This window comes from Carcharhinus amblyrhynchos, chromosome 3 (genome assembly GCF_965287045.1).
Source record: "Carcharhinus amblyrhynchos chromosome 3, sCarAmb.v2.hapA, whole genome shotgun sequence".
Taxonomy (NCBI): domain Eukaryota; kingdom Metazoa; phylum Chordata; class Chondrichthyes; order Carcharhiniformes; family Carcharhinidae; genus Carcharhinus; species Carcharhinus amblyrhynchos.
Genome location: NC_137326.1, coordinates 100716630 through 100743380, shown reverse-complemented (window position 1 = coordinate 100743380; position 26751 = coordinate 100716630). Strand labels below are relative to the sequence as shown.

The following is a 26751-nucleotide window of genomic DNA, read 5'->3' as shown; positions in this document are numbered from 1 at the left end:
GTTGCAACCAATAAAAAAAACAACTCCCAGCACCCTATCTCACTGCCCCCACCCCCGTGGGCTGGCTGAGAAAGCCGCAGACAGCTGATTGGCCTGGCAGAGACCAATGTCAACTCCAGGGGGTAATCGGAGCGGAGGAAATGTGTGTCTGTGCTTCTGCCAGCATCCTGACTTTTGTGTCCCGCAATGGTGCGAGCGACAGTGCCGGTGATGGTGATCGCCGCCGCTTTGGCTGTCTATTATGTGTACATCCCGCTTCCCAACACGGTCTCCGAGCCCTGGAAACTGATGCTCCTGGATGCGACGTTCAGAGGAGTCCAGGATATGGTATGGTTCCTCTGTCTTTGATGCTGCCTCTGATTAGCTGTAGGATATTTACAATTGAACCCATTGGAAGCGCCACTTTCAGGATTGAAGTACAATGATTATCTTCAACTCTATTTTGCAAGTTCTTCGTTTCAAAGATATTCTTGACTTGCAGATTACAAAATGGCTCATTCACTTGTCTTTCTCCGCTATTCGCTTATGGTAGTCTTACTCATTCATATCTTTTTCACTCGTATCGTTTTCGTGTTACGCTTTTTAAATGACAACAATTCCCACAACTGTCATTTATTAAAAAGAAAGTTCCATATTGATCACTGTATAGATATCGTACACCATATGAAACTAGGAGTGGTAGGCTGTAGTTCCTGAACTACTCAGACGTTGGAAGATATTAGACGTATACGTCACGTCCATCACAAACTGAAAGAAATTTTGACAGGCAGCACCTGCCGATATTTCCACATTTAAAATGTTTTTAGCGTTGATAAATACTTAATAATACAGAAATTTGCACCGAAAAGGTACGTTATTTCGTCTGCAGCATGTCCCCAAATATTACACCCATAAATTATTTTGACGTATTGTTTACCCGGTAATAAAAGGTAGTTCATTTGCACCAAGTGATACTTCACAAACACGGAATTAAATGGATGACCCAGTTAATGCGAGTTGAAGGAGTAATACTGACCAGAACACCTTACTTTAATGGTCCCATGGAATGTTAATATCTTTCTGAAATGGTATATGTGGCTTAGTAACTTGTGTGAAGACACTCAGTTTTACACTAAAATGTCAGATGTTGGGTTCAGTCTGCATTCTAGCGTTTTACCTGATTAACTTTTTTTTAAAGGAGGGGGCAGGGTAAAGGTTTACAAAACCTGTTGTCCTGCTTTAGCTGTCGCTTTGGCTATCCCTAAATTTTTAAAAATCTTTTCAATTAGGATGTATAATACTGTGCTTCTAATATTTGTACAGAATATACATGAAAGCTTTATCTTGCATATTATAAATATTTACTATATTTGTTCATTTGAAGCAATATGTAGAGCAATCTGTTCCTACTTCAACATAGAGCTATGTCTGCGCTTTCTGACAAATTGTTTTGACTTGATATGTGTCATGATAGTTCCAATCAGGTCGCCCCTCCCTCGGTCTTCTCTGCTCCAACGAAAACAACCCAAGCCCATCCAATCTGTCTTCATAACTTAAATGTCCCAACCCAGGCAGCATCCTGGTGCATCTCCACTGCACCCCCTCCAGTGTGTTCACGTCCTTCCTATAATGTTGTGAGGGCATATATAGGGTGTCAGGGAGGGGTAATACCTTAGGTGGGGGAACAAGTCACGTCCTTTCAGGGCGGTTTGCCCATCCTTTGTCCTCACCTGGCACTCAGCTCTCACCTGTCGCTCCCCGTAGCTGTTTGTATGCGACAGCGGCCTCACCCTGGGCAACGGCCTCGACAAGCCCACTAAACCAGGTGAGGGTAGCTGACGGGTCTCAACCTTCGGTGAGATAGGGAGATGTCTATCCCAGCACGTGAAGACAGAGTCTGATGGATTGAGCAGAAGAGACCAATGGAAGGTCCAACAGTCAAGAAGACGGTCTCTGCAAGCATCGTGGAACGCAAAGAGCAGAACAAGACACACAAGATGTCCTGGTCATCCTCTGTGCCTAGTCCCACCTCCAGCTGTCTTGACTCTTGTCTTGCCACTGGATCTAGATGGGAATTGGGAAGAGAGAGTGAGGCTGACGTTGTGCATCTCTTCCTCACTTTAATCCAAACCAAGCGCTAGTATCATCATCATCATCATCATCATGTGTCCTGTTCAACCCTTGAAGTCCTGTGGTGATGGGCAAGCAATGAAGCAGCAAGTGTGGATACACTGGGAGCTGTAGGCACGGACCTACACGCAGGCGGCTCAGGTCTAATGGTCGTTTTCCACTGACCGAAGCAGCAGTGGAACTCGATGTCTACCTGGGCAGCTGAGAAGTCCTCTTCAGGACCGCACTGCTCACCTCCGTAGAATGAGGAAGGGGCTAGAAAAGGTGCCCTAAACATTGCCTGCTTCACTACACCCTGGCCAGTTTACCGCAGCTGGCGGGGATCCCATTTTGTGGTTGAACACACAAAATAAAACACAAGGTGACACCGCTCACCATTGGCACTTGAATGTGCGCATGATTTTGGACAACCCTGCAGCAGACAGACCAGAGAGAAGAACAGCCTTAGTTGCCAGAGAGCTTGCAAAATACAACATTGACATTGCAGCCCTGAGCGAAACTTGTCTTGCCAACGTAGGTCAGTTGACTGAAACTGGAGGTGGATACACTTTTTTCTGGAGCGGTCGCAGCAGCGATGAGCATCGTGATGCTGGAATTGGATTTGCCGTCAGGAGTCACCTTGTTTGGAAACTTCCTAGTCTATCCAAGGGTGTGAACAACCGGCTTATGACATTACAGCTTCCACTACAGAACAGAAGTCAAGCCACCCTGATCAGCACCTATGCCCCCACAATGAACAACCCAGACGAGATGAAAGACAAGTTCTATGAAGAACTAGGCGCCCTACTATCAGCAGCAAGCAGTACCGACATCTGTAAGGAGAGAAATGAGCTGATAGTTCGAGTCCAAATAACCTTTTGTCAAAGCCTTCTGGTTCTAGACTCGAAATGTCAACTCTTTTCTCTCCTTACAGATGCTGCCAGACCGGCTGAGATTTTCCAGCATTTTCTCTCTTGGTTTCAGATTCCAGCATCTGGAGTAATTTGCTCTTAATAGAATTCATGATGTCTTTGATCATTTTTGCACAGTTGAATAGGTTCTAGCTACCCATTTTTCAGTAAGGAATGGAACACAATGAGATAAGATATAAAATTAGAGTAGAAAAGGAAAAGAGGAACTTACGACATTAAAAATAAAGCATTGAAGAAACTTGTACTTCAGTTTGTAATCACAGCCAGGAACATAATAAATCTTGCAAACCGTAGAATCCCTACAGTGCAGAAGGAGGCCATTCAGCCCATTGAGTCTGCATTGACTCAGAATTTTACCCAGGCCCACCCCTCTGCCCTGCCCAATCCCCGTAACCCTTAATCCACTTTATCTACACAACTTGGGACACCTAAGGGCAATTTAGCAAGTCAATCCACCTAACTTTCACATCTTTGGCATATATTATCTGCCATTGATGTTTTTAAATGCTTTGTGAGCCAATTGTTTGTAGGTGTGTTTAGCTTTTTCCCGTTTGCAAAAGAAAAATCCCAGGGGACAATTTGTACATGAACAGATGTTCCACTCTTAGTAAATCACACTAAGAGTGTTAGATATGTAAGGATGAGTTGGGCTGTTTAATTTGTCCTTCCTCCAAGAAATTCTGTTCTCTCGACCCCGGAGTGAAAATTCAGACCTTACTTGCATCTACTGCTGGTGTAGGCCCAACTCTGACACGCCAGATGAAAGCCCTGGAACTCTCTTCCTAACAGTACTTACTTATCTTGATCACACAATCTGGAACTAAGATACTTTATCAGAAATCATCTTTCAGAGCAACATAGTTCTTAGGGAGACCATCGCCGCACTATAAAACATAGTTTTTCGTTAAAGCCCCATGGAGTGTTTCTGTTCCAAATCAGGAGGTTGTGTGGCTTGTGGGGAACATGAGGCGATGGTATTCCCATTTATCTTTCAGATGAAACATAAAACAGAGAGCAGATGGTGCCTCTATGTGCAAATTGGCTACTGCGCTTAGTAAATCACAACAGTGATGACACTTCTAAAGAATTTCATTAGCTGTGAAGTCCTTTGAGACATTTGGTAGCTGTGAAAAACACTACATAATGTAGTCTTTCTTTCAATTTGGAAAGTAAAAAGGAAGAGGAGATTCCCAAGCCGGGAATCTCTGTTCGATTCCTGGCTTGGGACACTGTCTGTGCTGAGTCTGCACATTCTTCCCATGTCTGTGTGGGTTTCCTCCCACAGTCCGAAAGATGTGCTGGTTAGGTGCATTGACCATGCTAAATTCTCCCTCAGTGAACCCAAACAGGTGCCAGAGTGTGGCAGCTGGAGGATTTTCACTGTAACTTCTTTGCAGTGTTAATGTAAGCCTATTTATGACATTAATAAACTTTAAGAGTAGTATTGCATGTTATCTATGAAACAGCTTTCCCAAAGTTCCTTTCCATTTATTTCCAGGAGAGAAGTTTTATTAGCTGAGTAGGTGGGAGATTCAGAATTGATGGAATAGAGTGAGGTGAAATTTCATCATCTTTAAAATTTTTCAACATCTGGATCAAAAGCATGTCTTGACCCAATGGTGATAGCATGGCAATGCTAATGTACAATAAGCGGCTCATTTGGAGGCTGCTTCTGCGGTTGCTATCAAATTAAGGATGGTGGGCGGGTTCCTGAGGTAAGAGGCCCAAGCAGAGAGCCTGAAGCTTTGAAGGTCTGGCAAACCCACAGTAAGAGGTGGGCAGTGCTGATGCATGTCGGACACCTTGAGGATGCCTCATAATGGAGGAACTCTCTGAAGCATTCAGAAAGCATTTTTCAGGGCCACAGCTGTTAGGCCATCAACATAATGGGAGAACTGTGTTGGTGCCCCCCCTGACAAGATTCCTCAGTAAGAAGTCCCACAACACCAGGTTGAAGTCCAACAGGTTTATTTGGTAGTAAACACCACTAGCTTTTGGAGCGCTGCTCCTTTGTCAGGTGAGTGGGGAGTTTTGATCACAAACAGGGCATATAAAGGTGCACACAGTTTATAGAATACTTGTTTGTGATCAGAACTCCCCACTCACCTGACGAAGGAGCAGCGGTCCGAAAGCTAGTGGCATTTACTACTAAATAAACCTGTTGGACTTTAACCTGGTGTTGTGAGACTTCTTACTGTGATTATCCCAGTACAATGCTGGCATCTCCACAAGAAGATTCCTCAGAGCAGCAAATGTATTGTCCAGTTGACGCAATGCACTAATTTTCAGGTTTCCTTCTGGTCCTGCGTGAGGATTCCGTCCCTTGCAAGAGGGCTTAATTCTAGGTGACAGGTTACATAGGCAGTTGTCATTACAAATGTTAAGATAGGAGTTTACACTGAAAATTGATGCAAAAATTGTAACAGAACTTGGCAAGGAAGTAGGTATGTGGACCAGAGGTGTTCCCAGCTAAAGATTTTTTATATATTACCATGATCACTGGCTGGTTAGCTGAGATGGCAAGTGTTTGGTTCCGAATAACACCAATAGTGCAGTGCTTGGTCCCCATTCTGACCAAGGTAGTCTTGAGGCCTGCCATTTTGCCTGGCCCTGCTTGTGAAATCATGGCGTACATCATAGTTTGTTGACCCTTGAATAACCTACAAGAGAAGAACCACATTCAAATGAAACCAAACATATAAATATTTTAAATAGAATATGCTGGAAATATTCAGCAGATCAGGCAACAAATGTGAAGTTAGCAGCCTAAGTCTGGAATCTTATCATCGTTCACGCCGGTGGGATTGTCCCATTCTGCTGCAGGGAAAAGAGATTTGGCTGGCTGCCAAATTCTCCAATCGCCCTGCAGCAGGGGTGTAGCATGATCGGCCGGTAAGCTCGTGCCTATATAGACCTTCTTCAGCCTGTACCTAGTATTCTCGTCTGTTTTACACTGGAGTGTGACCTGATCTGCAACAACATTTCCAATATTTGAAGCTTGAAGGGTGGATTCTCTAGATGAGGAAGTGGAGGGATGGGTTAGTAAGTTCGCCGATGACACGAAGGTCGGTGGTGTTGTGGATGGTCTGGAAGGATGTCAGAAGTTGCAGCGGGACATAAATAGGATGCAAGACTGGGCCGAGAAGTGGCAGATGGACTTCAACGCGGATAAATGTGTAGTGGTCCATTTTGGCAGGACCAATGGGATGAACAAGTACACTATCAAGGGCAGGAGTCTTAGCGGTGTTGAAGAGCAGAAGGATCTTGGGGTCCGGGTCCACCGGACTCTTAAATCGGCCTCGCAGGTGGAGGATGTGGTCAAGAAGGCGTTTGGTGTACTGGCCTTCATTAATCAAGGGATTGAGTTTAGGAGTCGGGAGGTAATGCTGCAACTTTATAAGTTGCTTGTCAGGCCCCACTTGGAGTACTGTGCGCAGTTCTGGTCGCCTCACTATAGGAAGGATGTAGAAGCTATTGAAAGGGTGCAGAGAAGATTTACAAGGCTGTTGCCTGGATTGGGAGGCATGCTTTATGAAGATAGGTTGAGGGAGCTGGGACTCTTCTCCCTGGAGAGACGAAGGTTGGGAGGTGACCTGATAGAGGTTTATAAAATGTTGAGAGGAATAGATAGGGTGGATTCTCAGAGGCTATTTCCCCGGGTTGAAATGGTCGCTACGAGAGGACACAGATTTAAGGTGCAGGGAAGCAAGTACAGAGGTGATGTTAGGGGTAAGTTTTTCACTCAGAGGGTGGTGAGTGAATGGAATCGGCTGCTGTCAGTGGTGGTGGAAGCGAACTCGCTGGGGTCTTTTAAAAGACTTCTGGATGAGTATATGGGATTTAATGGGATTGGGGGTTATAGATAGTTCTATGGATTGGTAGGTGTTGATGTGATCGGCGCGACTTGTGGGCCGAAGGGCCTGTTTGTGCTGTAGTGTTCTATGTTCTATGTTCATATTCTCAGCATCTAAAACATTTTTCTTTTTGTTCGTGTGAACACTTTGCCTCACTTTATCTAGTGTTTTACTTTAACTTGAGATCTAACTTACAATTATCACACATCTTTTGAAAATTTTTCATTAAGTTTCGTGCAATATATCTTTCCCTCAGCTTATAGTGCCATCTCTAATTTTACAGAACATAATACCATTAGCAGTCCGTTGATTGTAATGCACCACCTTTTGATGGTGTTATAATCAAAAAGCATAATCTGAAATCTATTTTTAAAAGAATGGCTGAAAAATAAATTACCACTATTCTTTTCAACCAGAAATGTCCGAAGTCTAAATATTAAAGTTGCTTCCAATGAATATAGCACGATTAATATTTGAAACAAATTTTAGGCTTCAAGCATGAAGTCACTGCTATCAATTACATTTAGTGCCAGGGATCTTACAGATCCCAGAGAAGATAATTTGTCACCTTGGAATTAAAATTCCAAAAGATCCTCGGTTTATTGGAATCCAAATGTGTTCTGGACAGATGAGATCCTGAATTCGTTGCATGCTGAGGATCCCACTCTCAGTGCTGGCTGCCCTGATCCGAGGCAGAGCATTTTCCCCACAGCAAGTGAGATAAAACTGGAAAGTCTGTCAAACTGAACTGCAATTGTATACCAAATCTCTGACTATTATAGAGTTAGAGATTTGGAGGCAGGAAAGAGGGATGTGTGTTGGTAGTAGGTAAGAAGACTCTATACAACACAGAATTCCATCTTTAAAGAAAAATGTAAAGTTTATCTGAGGCAAATGATGGGGAAAATAGAAGCATTTTGGATGTTTCCTTGCTCTAAGTTGAGCAAATGGTAGGAGTTTGCCAACAGTAGTAAAATCAGTTTATATTACTGCAGATCTTCCATGATTATCTCCATTTGGAAGGGCTGATTTTCACAAATTTGCTCCCAATAAGCACTGCTTTTTCCCAGCTATTAAGGTCAGGAAAGCTGGGAATAGGCTTGTTTCCCTTAGTTTCTGCCCTTTTTATGTAATACCAAGAATTCTGTTCTCTTAAAATTTGTTCATAGGATGTTGCCATCACTGGCCAGCATTTGCTACCCATCCCTACATGTCCATGAGAAGGTGATAGTGCAACCCCAGAACAAGGATGGAAGCTGCTGGGTGTGGAGGCAGGCTGGGCAGAAGGTCTGTGTACCAGCACTTTGTTGAAGATTTTAAAAGCATTAAAATAAAAAACAGCTCTCTAGCCCTCACTCTCCATGGCCATTCCATACCCTCCTGTGTGACTTAATGCCCTGCATATCCTTCATGCTAACTTATGTTCCTCCACCTAACCTACATGGCCTTTATGTCAACTAATGCCCACCATCCTTTGCACCTGACAATTCACCCAGTATTGACGGGCAAACTTCAAGAGCCATGCTGAGATTAAAATAAGCTCCTTTGTTTATAGCAGACTTTTAAAAAAATAATATTAACCCATTTACATGCCTGCAACTATATTATCCCTTATAGGAACAGACATCTGATTTCTAAAAACAAGCATTAGAATTCATACTCCTGTTTAAAAATATTTATGAACCATTTGGAGCAGTGAAATGGAAGGCACCACACTGTGATAATGGAAGGTTGTGAAATCAATCATGCAGCATAAATCCAGTAATGATAATCCTCTGGTTTACTTCAACAGGGAGTGAAATAACAAAACAGTGTTTGTTACAATTCCAGAGTTTTTTTTAACATTTAAAAGGGAATAAATTTTAAATGCCTTGATAGCTGGTTTTTATAGTTCTTCTTGACAGGTGTTCTGACAGCTCTTTTGATAGTTCTAATAAATTTGTGTACTTTAATGCACATTCAGGACCATGTTTATCAGTTCCAAAGTCACCTTACTTCTCCTAAAAGTGTCCTGGGGCCATATCCAAAGGCATATCTTATCTCTCCAGCTCAGAACTTATTTGAAGATTTAAAAACCATTAAAAACAGCCCTCACTTCACATCCAATCCCACACCGCCCCATTGTCTTGCATACCCCACGTGCCAACCTGTGTCCCTCCACCCAACCCCGATGGTACCCAGCCTTGCCAAAGAACTCCCCAAAGGTTAGACCTGCTTCTACAAGATCTAATCTGCACAAATGTGTTTCGCACTGCTGGCTAACGAAAGTCAGAAATGACTAGAAGCAGCTGCTGTTTTATATGCAAAGCTGCCCCCATGAAACATGCATATGCCAATCCTGACCTAGGCCCATTCCTGCCACAGTGAAAATGATAGGTGCCATGTTTGGAGGCGAACTTCTGTATTTCAGCCTCATCCACAATTTTAGCCAAGAAGAAGCAGCTTACCATCTTTGTGAAAATTTAGGCCTATGTGCCCCAATCTCCTGTCTCATTATCTTTGAAAAATACCAGTGAAACATGGCAATGTGGTGTGCCCCATATTATTGATAACAGTCTAAGTGCCAGGTTGAAGACCATTTGGAAAATTATTAATTTTATTTACTTCATCCCAAAGATTTTTGAAAATAAATGCTGGTAGAATATCAGCTGGGGCAAGATTTTACCTCATTCAAAACCCATTCCCTTACACAAAGTTAAAATCAAGCACCTTGAATCTGAGGATCCCAGTCTGAGGTTAATGTGCACCTGTCCCATCAACATGTGCTGAAGTTGCTTCAGGAAATCTTAGACTTAGATAAGAACAGGAGACTTTGAACACATTGTTTCTGCCTAGTTATTGGGAAGAATGGGATAGGAAAGTGTTTTCTTAATTACTATAATGCTGGTAAATGTGACTATTTTGAGAATTCCACTGTTCAGAGGAAACAATTGGGCTATCTGGAGTTGTTTTTTATATATTTATTCAGAAAGCTACAAGACACCTTTTGGTATCACTGGTATTGGATCTTGATATAGCCACCTTCATTGTTATCTTAAAATGGATAGAAAAGCACTAATTGTTTTTTTGTAATATGTAAACTTGGGCTTGATAACATCTTTTCTACATGAACCAGTCTTCTCCATCTCTAAGAGATAAAGTAGTTAATGCAAATCATCTAGCAAAAGTGATTTTATTTATTTTGTTGCATGTAACATTATCTTTAAATCAAATAAACTTCCTTTTTCTTTGAACCTTTAAAAGCAAACTCTAGCTTACTAAAGGAGAACAGGAACTTTTGAGGTTTAGTTCATTAAATTCATTAACCATGCTGTTTAGATCTAGTAGATTTTTCAGTACAACTGCATTCCTAGTATTTCATCGTGTATATACTTTGGTCCAGATCTAGCCTATAGAGAAATAGTGAAGTGTTTTATTGCTCATTTGTCTTCATATGGGGAAGAAGTGTAGCTATAGTTCTGTAAACTACAGGAGCTAAAGTAGTTTACTGTTTTATTTTGGCTACTGCTTAACTGTTTATTCTTAATGAAACAGTGTAGATATAATTTCAGGCACACATCTTGCAGAAATCCAGACACTCTTGGTTAAAGAAGAAATGATAAAATCCCTACAGTACAGGAGGCCACCATTTTATCCATTGAGTCTGTACCAATACAATTCCACCCAGGCCCTACTCCAGCAACCCCACACATTTATCCTATTAATCCCCTGTTACTAGGGTCAACTTAGCATGGCTAATTAACCTAATATGCACATCTTTAGACTGTGGAAGGAAACCAGAGTACCCAGAGGAAACCCACGCAGTCTTGGGGAGAAAGTGCCAACTCCACACAATGACCCAAGCTGGGAATTGAACTAGGTCCCTGGTGCTGTGAGGCAGCAGTGCTAATCACTGTGCCAGCCCATGATGAACTCTTTTTAAATTACATGCCAGTTATACATCTGTTGACCTTGATATGATATTGTTGTAAGTTGTATGCCTGGATGTGATATATTTATTCATTCAGTGCATGCAAGCTGGATGTGATGTTAAACTGTTTGGGCTTTCTAGATTGAACAATTAAATAAATTATACAGTGCAAAAATGAGAAGGAGGTGAAATTGGTCAATGCCTCCTGGACTAAAATGGGCTGATAACAAAATGGTAAACCACTTTACAGAACTTCCAATTTTCTTAGCCTGTGATTTGGGAATGTGTAACTCATTTATTAACACAACACCAATATTGGGTATTGTAGCAAGCCTGGTGCTTGTACCGCTGGGACTGTTTAGTTTTCTGGATATGCGTTGAGCCCTTTTCTGAGAATAAAGATATTATCAAATAATGGCTTATGGTCTGAAAAACAAATGTTTCATTAAGGATAAACAGTTAAGTAGTAGCCAAAATAAAACAGTAGATTAATCTAGCTCCCTATGGGTTACAGAACTGTATCTACACTTCTTCCCCATATGAAGACAAACAAGCAATAAAGCACTTCACTATTTCTCTGTAGGCTAGATCTGGATCAAAGTATATATACGATGAAATACTAGGAATGCCGTTATATCCAAAAATCTACGTATCAATCATTACAGCAATAACTGTGTCACAATTCAAACAAATCCTTTCAGGCACACCATCAATGTTCAATTGAATATTATTGAAAAGAAAAAACAGTTGCTGAAGCTTTTCATTTTGCAGTCATTAGGACAAATGCGAGAATACCAAATTTCAAACAATCATAAGAATTTATAATACAGGAGAAAAGAGTATGAATTTGTTGGCAAATCAACTCTGGCCATGGCATTGCTATGGAGGTCCAAAAGTGGCAACCTTTGGCTTACTTATGGTTTGTGCAATACACATCAAACAATGATCTAATCTGGATATCCATTGACCTGCAGGATAACTTTGATATGCCCTATTTCTGAGTCAAGCTTGCAAGGTGAGCAAATGGCTATGGGCCCTATTTACAGGATTGATTTTACAATTTGCATGTCGAGGAAAGGGAGTATGTTAGATACTCCATCTCAAATTTACATTTACAACCAATTTGAGACAATAAGTTATGCTTGTACGTGGCTCATTTACGTTTGCTGGAAGTGACCTGGTCTCAAAAAATAAGAACATATTCAAGCCTTGTGCCTGTTTTGAATTCCAGGAAGCTTGGGGAGCTGAGTGTTCTCCTTTGGCTGGGGTGTTGCCATGAAGAAAGCAATCAGAATTGGCTTAGAAACAAATCAGCACAGCTTTTCTCCTGAAGTATTGTGATCATTTGAAATTTGGTGTTCTTGTGCTTGCAAGGTGAAAAGCTTTGGTGACAGGTTTCTCTCTTTACAGAAATAATCTGTATTACCAAGCAATTATTGTACTGCCTAATTCCTATTTGCAGTCATTCATTGTTGAAAAAATGCATTATGGGCCTGACTTGCACCTCTGTACTAATTATAGAATTCCTGTAGTACAGAAGGAGGCCGTTCAGCCCATCAAGTTTGTACTGAGCACAATTCCACCTAGACCCTATTCCCACAACCCCACACATTTAGCACGGCCAATCAACCAGTCAATCGACTGTGGAAGGAAACCGGAGTACCCAGAGGAAACTTGCATAGACACGGCGAGAATGGGCAAACTCCACACAGACAATGACCCGAGGCCAGAATTGAACTCAGGACCCTGGCACTGTGAGGCAGCAGTACTAAACTGTGCACCCTTGGACTTTTGGTGGGACATCATTCTGCCTGTCTGTGTTTCTGTTTTTATTGGAATTTTGGATCATGAGTAAAAGGAGTGACAACTTGTTGAAACCAAATACTTCCTCCATCATACAGATTGCCTAATCTTTATGCTTTTAAAAAGCAATTTCAGGGTTCATTTTTCAATAGTATATGTGAGCAAAACTTCTTTAGGGTCTGGTTGAACCAATTTAATTTATTAATGCACCAATATAACACTGTTTGACCTAGATGCTGGACTGCCAGGAAATATAATTAGATTAAGATTTTAATAAATAAAATTTCAATTTATAACTGTACCACAGCCTAATTAATTAACTGAAGAATTAGCAAATTAATAGTTTTAATAAGAAGATTTCTACTTTTATACAAATCTGATGAATTGTTAAGAAAGCATTGCTCTTCTGAATGGGGTTTGATCATTATTTTCATGTGGTGGAGAAAACATATTTTAGTAAAGTTCTAACCGTAATGGATGGGAGTTTAGATATTTGTAATTTGCTTTCTATATTTGTTATTTAGAATGGAAAGGGAGTTGGCTGACCTTTTATCTACATCCTTGTGTAATCTTGCTAAGCAGTTTCGTAGCTTTGAGGTTACAAATAGCACATCGGTGAACTTTCCTCTATATTCAGCAGTGGTCAGCTGACTTCTATACTTTGTGGCAGCTAAACAATTGCATGGGGACTGACTGTTCACCCACTGAGGAAGGAAACATTTAGAATTGGTTGCACATTTAATGTATGTTTGCAGTATAATGTTACTTATGATAAAGCATGGCACAATGTGTTGAATATAAACATAGTCCCAAACACTTATTGAAAGATCATTCACTGTGGAAAGAAAATTTGTCTAATGAAAACAAAATGGACTTGAGCAATATTAAGGACCCACTTTCCCTCTGTGGGGCAAATATGCCTCAAACAATACATTTACATTATAAACCTGAATTGCATGAGTTGGTGTGACTATCTGCCCAATTACCTAAAAAAAAAGCAAGTTATTTTTTATGCAAGTGCTATTCAACAGAATGGTGTAAAATTTCTACAAAAGGATGCCTGCAAAAAAGACACTTGCTGACCAACCCTTATATTGTAATAGATGCAATTAATTATAATAGACACATTTTGAAAGCACAGATGCTCACAAATTATGACAGTCAATCTTCAATGTACCAAAACAGAATGGCATTGATTTCTTTGCCTAGGATCACTTCTCTAGCTCTGGAATTAAATGCTTTTTAAAAAACATATATTCATTCACAGGGTGTGAGTGTCACCAGCTAGGCCAGCATTTTTACCCAACCCGAACTGCCTTTGAGAAAGTGTCTTTTTTTTTTAAAGTAAGTACACCCATGGTGCTGTTAGTAAAGGAGTTCTAGGAATTTGACCTAGTGACAGTGAAGGATCAACAATGGAGTTCCAAGTCAGAATGGTGTGTGGCTTGGAGGGGAACTGGCACGTGATCTATTGCCTTTTTCCTTCTAACTGGTAGAAGTTGCAGGTTTCAAACGTGTTGTTTAAGCAGCCTTGATGAGTTGCTGCTGTGCATTTTATATGCAGTACATGTTGCTGCCACTGTATATTGGTGGTGGTGGGAGTGAATGCTTAAGGTGGTGGACGGGATGCCAGTCATGCAGGCTGTGTTGTCCTGCATGGTATCCAACTTCTTAGGTGTTGTTGGAGCTGCAGTCATCCAGGCAAATGGAGAGTATTCCATCACACTCTAACTTGTGCCTTGTAGATAGGCTTTGGGGAATCAGGTGGTGAGTTACTTACTGCAGAACTCTAGCCTCTGACCTGCTCTTGCAATCACAGTTTTGATTTGGCTGGTTCTGTTCGGTTTCTGGTCAATGATAATCCCTGGGATTATGATGGTGGGAGATTCAGCATTGGTAATGCCATTGAATGTCAAGGAGAGATGGTTGGGTTCTCTCTTGTTGGAGATGATCATTGCCTAGCTTTTGTGTGGCATGAATGTTGCTTGCCATTTATCAGCCCCAGCTTGAACATTGTCCAGGTCTTGCCACATACGGACACAGCCTCAGTGTCTGAGTCATGAATGGTGCTGAACATTGTGAAATCATCAGCCAACATCTTTAATTCTGACTTTATGATGGAGGGTGATCCTTGATGAAGCAACTGAAGATGGTTATGCCTAGGACACTCTGAGGAATTCCTGCACTGATGTCTTGGGATTGAGATGATTGACCTCAAAACCACAATTGCCATTGTGCTCCATACGATGCCAATCATAGGAGCGCTTCCCCCGGATTCCCATTGACTCCAGTTTTGCTAGGGCTCCTTGATGCCATACTTGATCAAATGGCCTTGATGTCCAGGGCTGCCACTCTCACCTCACTTCTGGAATTCAGCTCTTTTCTCCACGTTTGAACTAAGGCTGTAATAAGATCAGGAGCTGAATGACCCTGGTAGAACCCAGATTTGAGTGTCATTGAGCAGGTTATTCCTTTGCAACTGTAGCTTGACAGCACTGCTGATGACCCATTCCATTGCTTTGCTGACAATCGTGAGTAAACTGCTGGGGCAGCAATTAGCTGGGCTGGATTTGTCCTGCTTTTTATCTACAGGACATATCCTGGCAATTTTTCACATTGCTGGGTAGATGCCAGTGTTGTAGTTGTACTGGAAGAGCTTGGCTAGGGGTGCGGCAAGTTCTGGAGCACGTGTCTTCTGTACTATGGTCAGTTTATCATCAGGTCCCTATGCAGCATCCAGTGCCTTCTGCCATTTCTTGATAACACTTTGAATTGAATCCAGTGATGAAGACTGGCATGTGTGATGCTGGGGATCTCTGGAAGAATAAATCGGTTGGACTAAAACCTGGCGTTGTCAGACTTTTTACTGTGTTTACGATCTCTGGAAGAGGCAGAAATGGATCATCCACTGAGCACTTCTGGCTGAAGGTGATTTCAAATGTTTCAGCCTTGTTTGTGCTGATGTGCTTGCATAATTCTATCCCAGGGCTAGAGCCTGTGGATTCTGGAAAGAGAACTCTCCGCTTCATAAGAACCCAAGAACTGCATTGGAACGACTGCGCTCTCTCGAAATTGGGCATGGGTTATTAAACTAAAGATTATTACTGCATGAGATCCTTTGCCACGTGTGACTATTGAAGTTAAGAGTAATATTTAATATGAAAGAGAAGGGGAGAAAAAGGGGAATATAAGAGGATGTGATAGTGGCAGCATAAATTGCCAGCAGTGGTTGGAACTGGCACCCTCCCTCCAGAATTGTAGTGCCTGGCTTTCTCTCTTTCCCTGCTTATGTGTGACTTCCTGATATTGAAACTTCTCACACAACAATGCAGGGGGGTCAATGTTGCAGATTCCAGAATCAGAACATCCTTCCCTCAGTGTAAAACGAATTCAGGATTGTAATAACTGGGAAATTTCAACAACCAGAAAATGAGCTGAAATCACATCCCACTGGTAGGGATTCAGAATTAGTCATCATCCCAGGTGAGAACAAGAAATAAGAAGGAATGCTGCAAAAGATCCAGCCAGTCCTGGAGTATATACATACAAAGATCATTTTGAAATTCAAGCTCCTTTGGTATTCAGAATTAATGGGTTTCACAGTTCATAACCTCAGCCTCCCTAACTACTATTCCATAACAAAGCTTCTCATCTTATTCGAATCAAGATAAATGTAGGGATGCCAAATTTCAAGCTTATACCAAAAGGAATACATTCAAACTTCACATTTTTATTTCAAATTCATGGGAAGCCTACAATTTCCCATTCTTACCTCCATGCAACACCACCAGAGTAAAATTGCCAAATCAGTCAGCAGCCCTTTTTACTCCAATCGTATCAATTGTTGTGATTGTTTAAAATTTGACATTCTTGCATTTGTCCTGATGACTGCAAGACAAAAAGCTTCGGCAACACGTCTCTTTTCTCAGCAATATTAAAGTTGTGTACTACCAAGCAACTATTTATTGCATACCAAAGTCAGTGTAAGACCAGTATTAACTTGGGTAAAAGACAAATAGTATTTGAATACAATTACCATTAGTATTACTAGTATTATCCTTTATACCAAAGTGTGAGAGGAGGAGTTCAAATAGCATTTTTTTTATGGCAGTGTTTTCCAAACAACAGTTATATCATTACAAAAAAAACAGAAGGAACTAATAAGTAGCTAACTTTCTTTCTTATTAAATCTGATTTGCAGTTGCATTATAGGTTTCTTAGGAAATACATTTTCTTATAATTCAAACTATGTACTGTACAACATTAATGTTTTAACATGGTGTACTACAGATAATGAGCCAAAGCTCAGAATGTTGGAACTTGAGTTCTCTCCTGTAGTTCTCCACATGGCGAATTCCTGGATCATCTGTGCTCGGAAATGGATAGGTAATGCAGGGAAGATGGGGACAATACTAGCTTAGCTTGCTCCACGTACACATTTGCCATTTGGGAATCAGTTCAAACTGTACTTGGCTTATACCTAAAAAGGGGCCACTTCCTAATTGGTGAGCTTTGAATCCTAAAAAGTAGTAGTTAAATGTGCCTTTCACACAATCTGTCAGACATTGGCGGAGGGAGTTTTCCCAACCCGTCTGCCATGGAAATTGTAGCAGGTGAGAGGCGGATCATGCAAAGGTCCATTTGACCTTGGGCAGGATTTTCCAGTTTTGGGGTGAGCATGGCTGGAAAATCTTGCCCATTCTCTTTTAATCCTTATTGGTTAGATTGTTATCCATCTATAGATTGCCAGTGGAACATTTTGCTTAGTGTAACATAGATTTGAAAATATCACATGGATACTTGCATTTAATAGGCTATTATGTATGTAAAATTGTAGCAAGTAATAATTAAACAGACAGGAAACCAACCAAATGGAATCATGATTCTTTTTGCTGTTCTCCAGTTCATTTATCAGAAACCACAGTGGATGAAATTGCAGGGAGAGCTCCCATTGAAATGCACCACAATTATTACTGTCAACAACAGAATGCCACTACGTCTTCAGTTACTCTGGCATACTCCTCCAATAGCTCCTGTAGGAAACTAGGCCAGAACCTTTGGTGTGGCCATGACTCAGCTGGTACTGTCTTCATCGGCTCCAAACATGGTTGGTTATCAATATAAAGCTGTGGCAGTGACACCACCCCCTCTCCTCCCCTCCCCCCATCACCCCAGTGGGTTCTATGGCTATTGTAAAGACCTGTTTGGAGGCTATTAAGACAAGTCTATGTATTGAGCTGGGGACAAACCTGGCTCAGATTCTAAAATTTATTACAATCAAGATGGTACCAATCCTGTGAGCAGGCCAGATTAAAGTTTATATGTGGTTATAAATACTTCTCATCACATTGCTGAGGGGTGATAAAAAGGTGATTTCATGTATTTGAATTATAAAGAAATAATCAAGTTTTCCATGTAATTTACATAACCATTTCTGCCTTTCAGTTTAGTTCATTGTCAAAAAGAAACTTATATTTGTATTAAAAAACAGTCTTGTTGAAAGAAAGTCTGTACATTTTATTATGAAGTAACTGCATAATCCTGTACTGAATTTATAGACAGACATGTAGGTTTATAAATAAATATCTAGTTTTAAGCAAAGTTTTCGGTTTTGATTTCACAAATAAACAAAGACCAGAAAGATTAAATTTGAGCACAGTTAATGATCAAAGTCTAATATATCTGTTTCCCCAGTGTCATCTGGTGCAACAGTTGGGACTTGGTCACCACCTGAAGACTCTGAATTTTGTTATTACCATGTTTGAAATGCTTGCTCCTCAATCAAGTGAAACAGTTGAAGTGACAGACACGTCATTTGATGGAGTGCAAGTCAGAGTGTTTGAATCCAAGAAGAAGGTTGATGATGAACTAAAGCGAAGCATTATTTACATTCACGGTGGAGGTTGGGCTTTAGGAAGTGCAAGTAAGTAAACTGCAAAATGAAGTGATGTATTTCTTAACCTTCCTGTTAAATACTTGTACAGCAAATGTTTCATTTAATTTACTGGAGTTTAAAGACAAATAGATAAAGAAGTCTATTTTTGCCAAGTATGCCTTTCCAAAATAAGTCCTGAAGAGAATATTTCCAACTATGCAGTTCAGAAGAAAGGCTCAACTAATAGCTACTGAGCATGTGCATAAGGAGCTACATCACTAAAATGGCATTCACTGAAGAGGAGATGAATATGAAGTATCTCAGAGAGAAGCTCCAGTTACATCTTGTTCTTATTTAACCTAATCATTAGCACATAAATAAACCTTTTGAACAAAAGACCACTACCTCCAGCAAGATCTCTCCTGGAGTAAGAACCCAAAGCTCCCAAGTGTTGCTCTCCATAATAGATGGTGGCAACAGTGATTACACTCAGAGGAACAGTAGAAAATGATTAGAAAATCCTCAGATGACACCCAGAAATAGTGCAGAACAGCAGGTGAAGGACTTCAAGGCCAATCGAGCAATTACACAAGAGACAACTAAATAATGAGGGCAACCCAGTGTCTGTAAGATGAGTGGCAGAGAAAATGATAACCTTGAAACAACCTCAAGAAATGGCCACTACTTTGCCCCTACCAGAATCTAAGGGCCCTAGTTAGGCTGAACAGTAGTAAAATTGGCGAAGACATTTTACCAGCATCATGAATAAAGAAAACAAAGATTAAGTCAGCACTTTATCTGGTGTTAGGGGCATAGCAGACTCTGTGCTGGCCAGACAGGGAATGAACCGAGACCCAGCTTCCTCCAAGGATGTCATTCGAGCCATGGACCTGTAGTTCAGTTTTGACAATAATATCATCATAGAGAAGGGGGGTTGGTGGTCAATAACAAGGCAAAGGGATTGACTCACTCATCAACAAATTGTGCTGCCAAACCAAATGTTGAGAGCGTGGAACACTAAACGATGACCTGATAGAATAGTCTTTGGCTTTTTAGATGACAATCTCTCTGACTTCTTACAATCTCAAAGATTTGAACTTGAGTAAAACCATACAACTGGCCAAGAGGTCTTCAAGCGCAGTTGTAGCATTGGTATCTCTGTGCCAGAACCTCCAGGTTCAAGTCCTAGCTCAAATTGTCAAGAGATATATTTCATAGACATCAGTGCTGTTCCCTTCAAACCCTTCATCCACTTCCAGAACAAAGATGGACTCTGGGTCTAATCAACAGGGTCCGTGTGGAAATGTGCTCCGTGGACAGTGTTCCTCTGAAGAAATGGCATAATGAAAATTCCATTCAATCACAGGCTTAGGCTTTGAGTCCCATCCCATTAGCTTCCTGATGGGTAGGACCAGCAGTGCATTCAGGAACTGATATCTTGCCCTATCCATCAACCATGCTGTTAGTGGACCAGAGACGCAAAAGCCTTTCTTCCCATGGACAAGTAAGAAAGCATACACAGGAATGGCTCAAAAAACATGATTTCCACACTTGCTATCATTTCATATTTCACACTGGTATTCTATGGAAGACATTGGATCTTTGGGACTTGGTGAAAGCAGAATCATTGAAGTACTGACCAAGCATGGCCACGTCCACTGATTCCATCAACTAAACAAAAGTTTTGAACTAACGAACACATTGCCGTAGGCAGCTCAGTGATTGCCTCTCTGAGGCTCGCTGTAGAATCTGTCCCAGAATGTCTAGGCCACAATGGCTTCCACCAACCCTTCATAAGCATTGACCAGAAAGTTTGATTAGCTTCACAAAAGAACATCCAGCTGCTAAGAATGTTTTTTGTTTGGCCTTGTTCTTGCAGGAATGCGATCATATGACCACCTTTGCCGGAAGATGGCAGAAGATATGAATGCTGTTCTTGTCTCTATTGAGTAAGTAATTGCAAGCCGACTGCATTATTCTCTTGGTTGATGCATTTTTAAGATAATTTATTAGGTATTTTGTAGAAAACTTGGAGCTGGCTAAATATTGAAGAATAGATACTGTCAGAATTCAAAATTATTTTGTGATTAGATTCCATCTGGTTTCCACTTCAGTATTTTCACCCTCATGGAAGAAGATCAGTTAATTCTAACAGCTGTGTTTTTTTTCATTATGTAGTTCCAAGAGGTTTACTTGTGGCTAGATGCAACTTAACATTAATGAGGTTTATTTGACCTTGGACTGTCTGATCAAGGATCTGACTTGTGGGCCCTGAACCTTTGTTCTTGGCCATATGCCACTTCTGGCTCTGGAAACCAAAACAGATATTTTCATTCCAGAAGAACCTATTTATCTGCAATAATGGGGTATGAGGGAGAAATTTCCAATTGACTTCTGGTGTATTGTCAGCGAGGAATGGGGCAAATAACATTAACTCTTTAAGGGCCTCTGATTCAGCTACAGCAAGAACAGGAAACCCCAATGAAAGCTCCACTGACACATGCTGTACTCAACAGTGTCAATAAGCCTGCCCATTAATTTGGACCTGTTTATACCCATGCCCTTCCTGTAAAATAGGTGCAACAAGATCCAATATCTCTCACAGAAACTTATCAATGAGGAAGAAACAAACCAATGGATGCTTAAAGAAGATAACTTAGATGTTTACGTCCGAAACTGCACAATGATCACTATAAACAATTTTATTTTTAATTGGGATGTAACATTTTGAAAATTTGAATTAACTGTGTATTTAATACAGAATTGCAATTTTCTCAGCACCGTGTGACTCAAAAGTATTACATCAAGTCAAGCTTTACAAGTTCAATCTTATTGAAATTAATTACATTATGTGTCCTTGAATTTAGATACCGTCTTGTCCCAGAGGTTCATTTTCCTGAGCAGTTTAATGATGTTTATCGTGCTACCAAGTATTTTCTACAGCCTGAGATTTTGTCCCAGTATTCTGTGGATCCGAATCGAATTGCAATTTCTGGAGACAGCGCTGGAGGAAACCTGGCTGCTGCTGTAACTCAGCAGGTAATATCATTTATTAAAGGTTGGACAAACCATGATGACTTTAACAAAATATTAGATGATGACCTCTCACTAATTGGCACAATGCCTCCCAAATTTTGAATTAGAACAAATACTGATATTGAAGAGGAAAGCAGCTCAACATACATAACAATGAATGTATATTTGAAGAAAGCTGTTTGCACAAGTTAGAGAGCTATTTAAATTGAACAAATGTTAATGTTTATCCCAAATATGCTGCATTGTTATTATTATAATAAAATAGAATAATCATTTGCAGCTTTGAAAAGGCAACGCATTTTTTAAAGGAAATTCAAGGCCTGTAGCAGGTGACAACCCCATTATGACTTCAGTGTCATCATTTGGTCTTTCAGCCATTTCTCGGTTGGTAACCTCTGAGCCAGAAGGTTCTGGATTCAAATCCCACTCCTTGAAGACAAAGATCTCGGCTGAAACTCCAATGTAGTACTGAGAGATTGCTGCACTGCCAAAGGTGCTAATAAAAGGACAACAAAAATAGAAAATGGTGGAAATATGCAATGGGTCTGACAGCATCTGTAGAGTGAGGAACAGAGTTAAGTTCTCAGGTCTGTGACCTTTCGTCAGTAAGAAGTCTTGCAACACCATGTTAAAGTCCAATCAGTTTATTTGATTGTAATCCCACAAGCTTTCGGAAACGGTGTTCCTTTGTCAGGTGTGCAGAAGGTTCTTCCTCATACCTGACGCAGGAACACCGCTTCCAAAAGCTTGTGGGATGACTATCAAATAAACTGGTTGGACTTTAACCTGATGTTGTGAGACTTCTTACTATGTTTACCCCAGTCCAACGCTGGCATCTCTACATCATGACCTTTCATCAAAACAGAACTTTAGATTTTTTTGCACCATGTATTCAAAAGATGTCACTGGTTACCTTTCAAAGAAGAATGGGAGACTTATCCCTGGCCAACATTCATCATTCAATCAACATTCCTTAAAAAAGATCATCTGGCTCTTATCACATTGCTGGTTATGAAATCTTGCCATACCACAGTAGTGGCTAAATGTCAAAAGGTACTTCATTGGCAGTAAAGAGCTTTTGGATGTCCTTAAGTTGTGAAAAGCATTTATATAAATCCAAGTCTTTTTATCTGCCCGTTGAAGTGGTGGAGGCTGCCTCGCTAAATATTTTTAAGAAGCGGGTTGATGGGTTCTTGATAAGAGAGGGGATTAAGGGTTATGGGGAGAGGGCGGGAAAGTGGAACTGAGCCACGACAGATCAGCCATGATCTTATTGAATGGCGGGGCAGGCTCGAAGGGCTAGATGGCCTACTCCTGCTCCTATTTCTTATGTTCTTATGTTCTTATAAATTCAGTTCATCTGTCCATTTTCTGTATCTGTAACATGATGTTTAGTCAAATGCTGTATAAATTCTATTATCTAACAGTATTGTGTATATTTTTCCAAATTACTTAAGCAATACTACTATCAAAGCTGTAAAAGGTGAATGATCAATAGTTCACAAAATTGTCATGGTACAGAAGGAGGCCATTTGGCCCATTGTGTCTGCACTGACATTTCTGAAAAAACCTCTCTGTTGAATACTGCAAATATTGTCATATGGGTGAAAACTGGTAGCGTCAACTCCCTCAGAAATGTTCTAAACACTTCAATTTTTGTTTTATGTTTTGTAGCTTGTCATCGACAGAAGCATCAACATCCGACTCAAGTTACAAGCTCTCATTTATCCAGCACTTCAGGCTCTTGATTTCAATACTCCGTCCTACCAACAGAATATGGCTACACCTATCTTGTACAAACAGGTCATGGCCCGTTTTTGGCTACAGTATCTGAATGGTGACCTTAGCTTTGTTCAGGCAATGTTGATCAACAACCACACAGCTTCAAATCTAAGTCAGCTGACATCGATCCGCGATCGCTTAGACTGGACAAACCTTCTACCGCAATCACTTATAAAAAATTACAAACCTGTCATCCAGGCGATGGGAAGTCCACAGGTTATACAGGAGTTGCCAGCGCTACTGGACCCAAGAGCAGCTCCATTACTTGCAGATGAAAAAATCCTGCAGTTATTACCAAGAGCCTACATCCTGACCTGTGAACATGATGTTCTAAGAGATGATGGAATAATGTATGCAAAGCGTTTAGAAGATGCTGGAATAGAAGTGACACTTGACCATTACGAAGATGGATTTCACGGCGCCATGATATTTGTACTACCCCCGACCAACTTTGATGTGGGAAGCAAGATCATGAACAATTATATAAACTGGCTAGACAACAATTTGTAAACCTTTCAGTCAGGGATTGGGAAGTTGCAATAGAAAATGTTAATGCAAGCTATTTGTTTGGAAAAGACCTATGTATTTATGCAATGCAACAATCCAATGCAAATCTGTGCTATAGAATTACTGAAGCTATTTTGTTAGGCTTGATCAAATTTTAACGTGCATTGTCTATACTACAATAAATCTGTATCAAGGCAATTAGGAAGAAATGGCTGTATTAGCTTTTGATTGTTATTCAATCAGAAAGTGGTACTGCTTAGCACCTCGTTTACATACTAATTTAGCATGTGATGAAATCCTCGTTAGGTCAACAATGTTTTGTAATCTTCACTGTCACTTGATGGAATCAGCCTTTTGGCGTATATTAAGCTTATTTGTGGTCAATGAGAGTGTAGAAACTTACCATGTGTGCACTTGAAAATGAATCTAAAAGAATTAAACCTGTGTAGCAGTGGAACTCGCACAGGATCATTTGATGGGAACTATCTTAACACACGCAAGTAATGAAAGTCTACTTAATTATACTTCCAGTAACAGTTTTTGGGTACAAAGAGCACTGGTAACAATGAATAATTACTGATGGGTTACAATAAACCTGCATACATTTTCTTTCAATGACCAAAGTAGTTCATCTCAACTGATAATCTGTATAGTCAAATGACCAAATTGTCAGTTAGAACATACATTGTCTGTCCAATAAGTTGTCAAGGATTAATGATAGTTGTGGAAGCACCGCAAATTTGTGGTAAAGTCTGTAGTTTATTTTTAAAAACTACAGAGTTGGAAGTTTAAAAAAGAACACCTTCCCCCAACAATGGAGTAACTTCAACGTACTAATTTCACTACTGATGTTTTTAAAAACTGCTGAAAGTCCATTGTTTTGTTCTCGTCACTTAAACCAGAGATTTGTGCCTTGTAATCACTCTCTTGCATGTTCATTATCTTTATTGTTCAGATTTCACAGTATATAATTTGATTTTATTATGCTGGCAACATTGAAATTGACCTGATCAGGACTACACCATATTACAGTATTGAGAATCATTTAGTTTGAATGACACAAAAGGCAATATATTTAGCGGTTTTGCAGGGTTTTGTTTTGCTCATTTTAGTTTGTTTAACCCTTTCCTGATCTAGCTGAAATGCTATCTCTAATGAACAATGAATTTGCCATTTTGGATTGCTTTTATATTATCAGTTTCTTAGGGAAACACAATTAAATATTCATAAGTGCTTTGGTATGAAAGCTGGCAGCTTCACTGTGGGGCTGCAAGGGAATGGGAGTGTTCAGAGGGGTGTCCTACGATAGTGGTGCTGCAGCTGCCTCACAACCACACATAAAGGATCAGTCAATAACTAACACTGATGTTGCAATTAATTATATCTACAAGTGTTCAGCAACAATAATGTTTCTTATTTGCTGCTACTGTGAAAATTCTTTTACCCTGTTTGAAAGTGTTTTTGGTTGATGGGCAAGAACATTACTATTCCTTCCCGATTTCCTTTTCGCCCTTCCTGAAACTAATGGCTCACATCAGGATGTAGGTTCAATGGCCCTGTTTTGTATCCTACTTGAACTTTTCATGTGAGCCTAGACAGCATTGAGAGACAGCACAGGCAAGCTTAATCCTTTCCTCACCTGATGCTCATCAATACCTCGGAGTCACTTCAAAGTAAGGATTTCAGACGATTTTATTATTTTTGAAGGTCCAGTGTAGCATCTTCCTTGACTTGTAGAACTCGCCAATGTCAAAACTAACTTTCATCATTTTAATTAAAAGCACTAAAGCTTTTGCAAAAATAACCTTAGCTGCGGCAAAGCCCTTAATTAGACCTAAACATTGTTCAGAATTCCTTCACTCGTTTTACTACTGCACACTCCCCTTTTGGTGTGATCACATTTTCGGAAACATGATTTATGGACTGGTAAAATAAAAATAGCGATTGGGCAGTCAAACTAAGTGGCCAACAAAATTGCTTGATTGAAAGAAGAAAAATGTTAGAATCAGTGTGAAAAATGTAAATGCAGTTTTCAAACATGGAGATTTATTCTACATACACGGTGATTTTTAATCTGTTTTAAGTTATATTGTTTACACCAACCTGTGCCTGTGATGGTAACACTCAGGATCACAGTGCTGAGCAGGACTACTCCTGGACAGTTATGAAGCTCTAGCTGTCGTTGGGTATAACTAGCAGGAAAAGAAATTAAAATCATTGTTTGAAATACACACTGTATAGAAAGGAAATCTGCCAATCCTTGCATAGAATGTTGTCTCAGTTATATATGAACAAATATACTGTAATTTATTATTTGAAAATAACATCTAAATTTTGATGTCGCATATAACTACAAATGACAGGAACATTGCTTATAAGTAAGCTAGTAGTAAATTTTGAAAAATTATCTGTGAAACCCCAAGCATTTGTAAGGTATCAGAGGATTGCTAGCTTCACTTTACTAGGATCATGCAAAAATCTATTCTAAATATTGGATATGTATCAGAAATTAAAGATCACATGTCATCTTGTGATTTGTGAGCTCCTTAAAAATAAGAAAGGAGGCAGAAACCAACAGTATATTTCCATCTCCCACAAATAGATCATTTGCACAGATGAAAAATCAGCTGAACCCACACAGGACGCATAATGAGCATTGAACCTTTCAAAATATTGTTTGAAAATGTCACTAATAAAAAGACATCTAAAACATGCTTGTACATTGTAATAGCAACAAACTGCAGAACTCTAATTATTAGTTAGGATAAATGTAGCTGAACAAAGAACAAAATACACTCTTTCCAAAAAGGGTTTTGTCCCAGAAGAACCAAATGAGTCTTGAAAAGACCTAATTGAGAATACAATGTTTTCTATTTGACTCTAAATTTGTTGTTTTACTGTATTTAAATTAAACTTTTGCGTTTTTATGTATTGTGATTCTCTACAATGTAAAGTGCACTTTAA

At 40.1% G+C, this 26751-nt stretch overlaps 1 protein-coding gene across 2 annotated transcripts; it reads left to right on the top strand.

The window, feature by feature from the left end:
• The first annotated feature begins 66 nt into the window (after positions 1 to 66).
• LOC145340974 (neutral cholesterol ester hydrolase 1-like) lies at positions 67 to 26751 on the top strand. 2 transcript variants are annotated; one of them, XM_080185603.1, is made up of 5 exons: positions 132 to 327; positions 18282 to 18510; positions 20342 to 20411; positions 21330 to 21501; positions 23173 to 26751. In XM_080185603.1, exons 1-5 carry the CDS (start codon positions 187 to 189, stop codon positions 23788 to 23790), a joined length of 1230 nt encoding a protein of 409 aa, XP_080041729.1. In that variant the 5' UTR covers positions 132 to 186; the 3' UTR covers positions 23791 to 26751. The 2 variants fall into 2 exon arrangements, with proteins under 2 accessions (XP_080041730.1, XP_080041729.1); XM_080185604.1 differs by lacking the exon at positions 18282 to 18510 and having other exon boundaries at positions 67 to 327.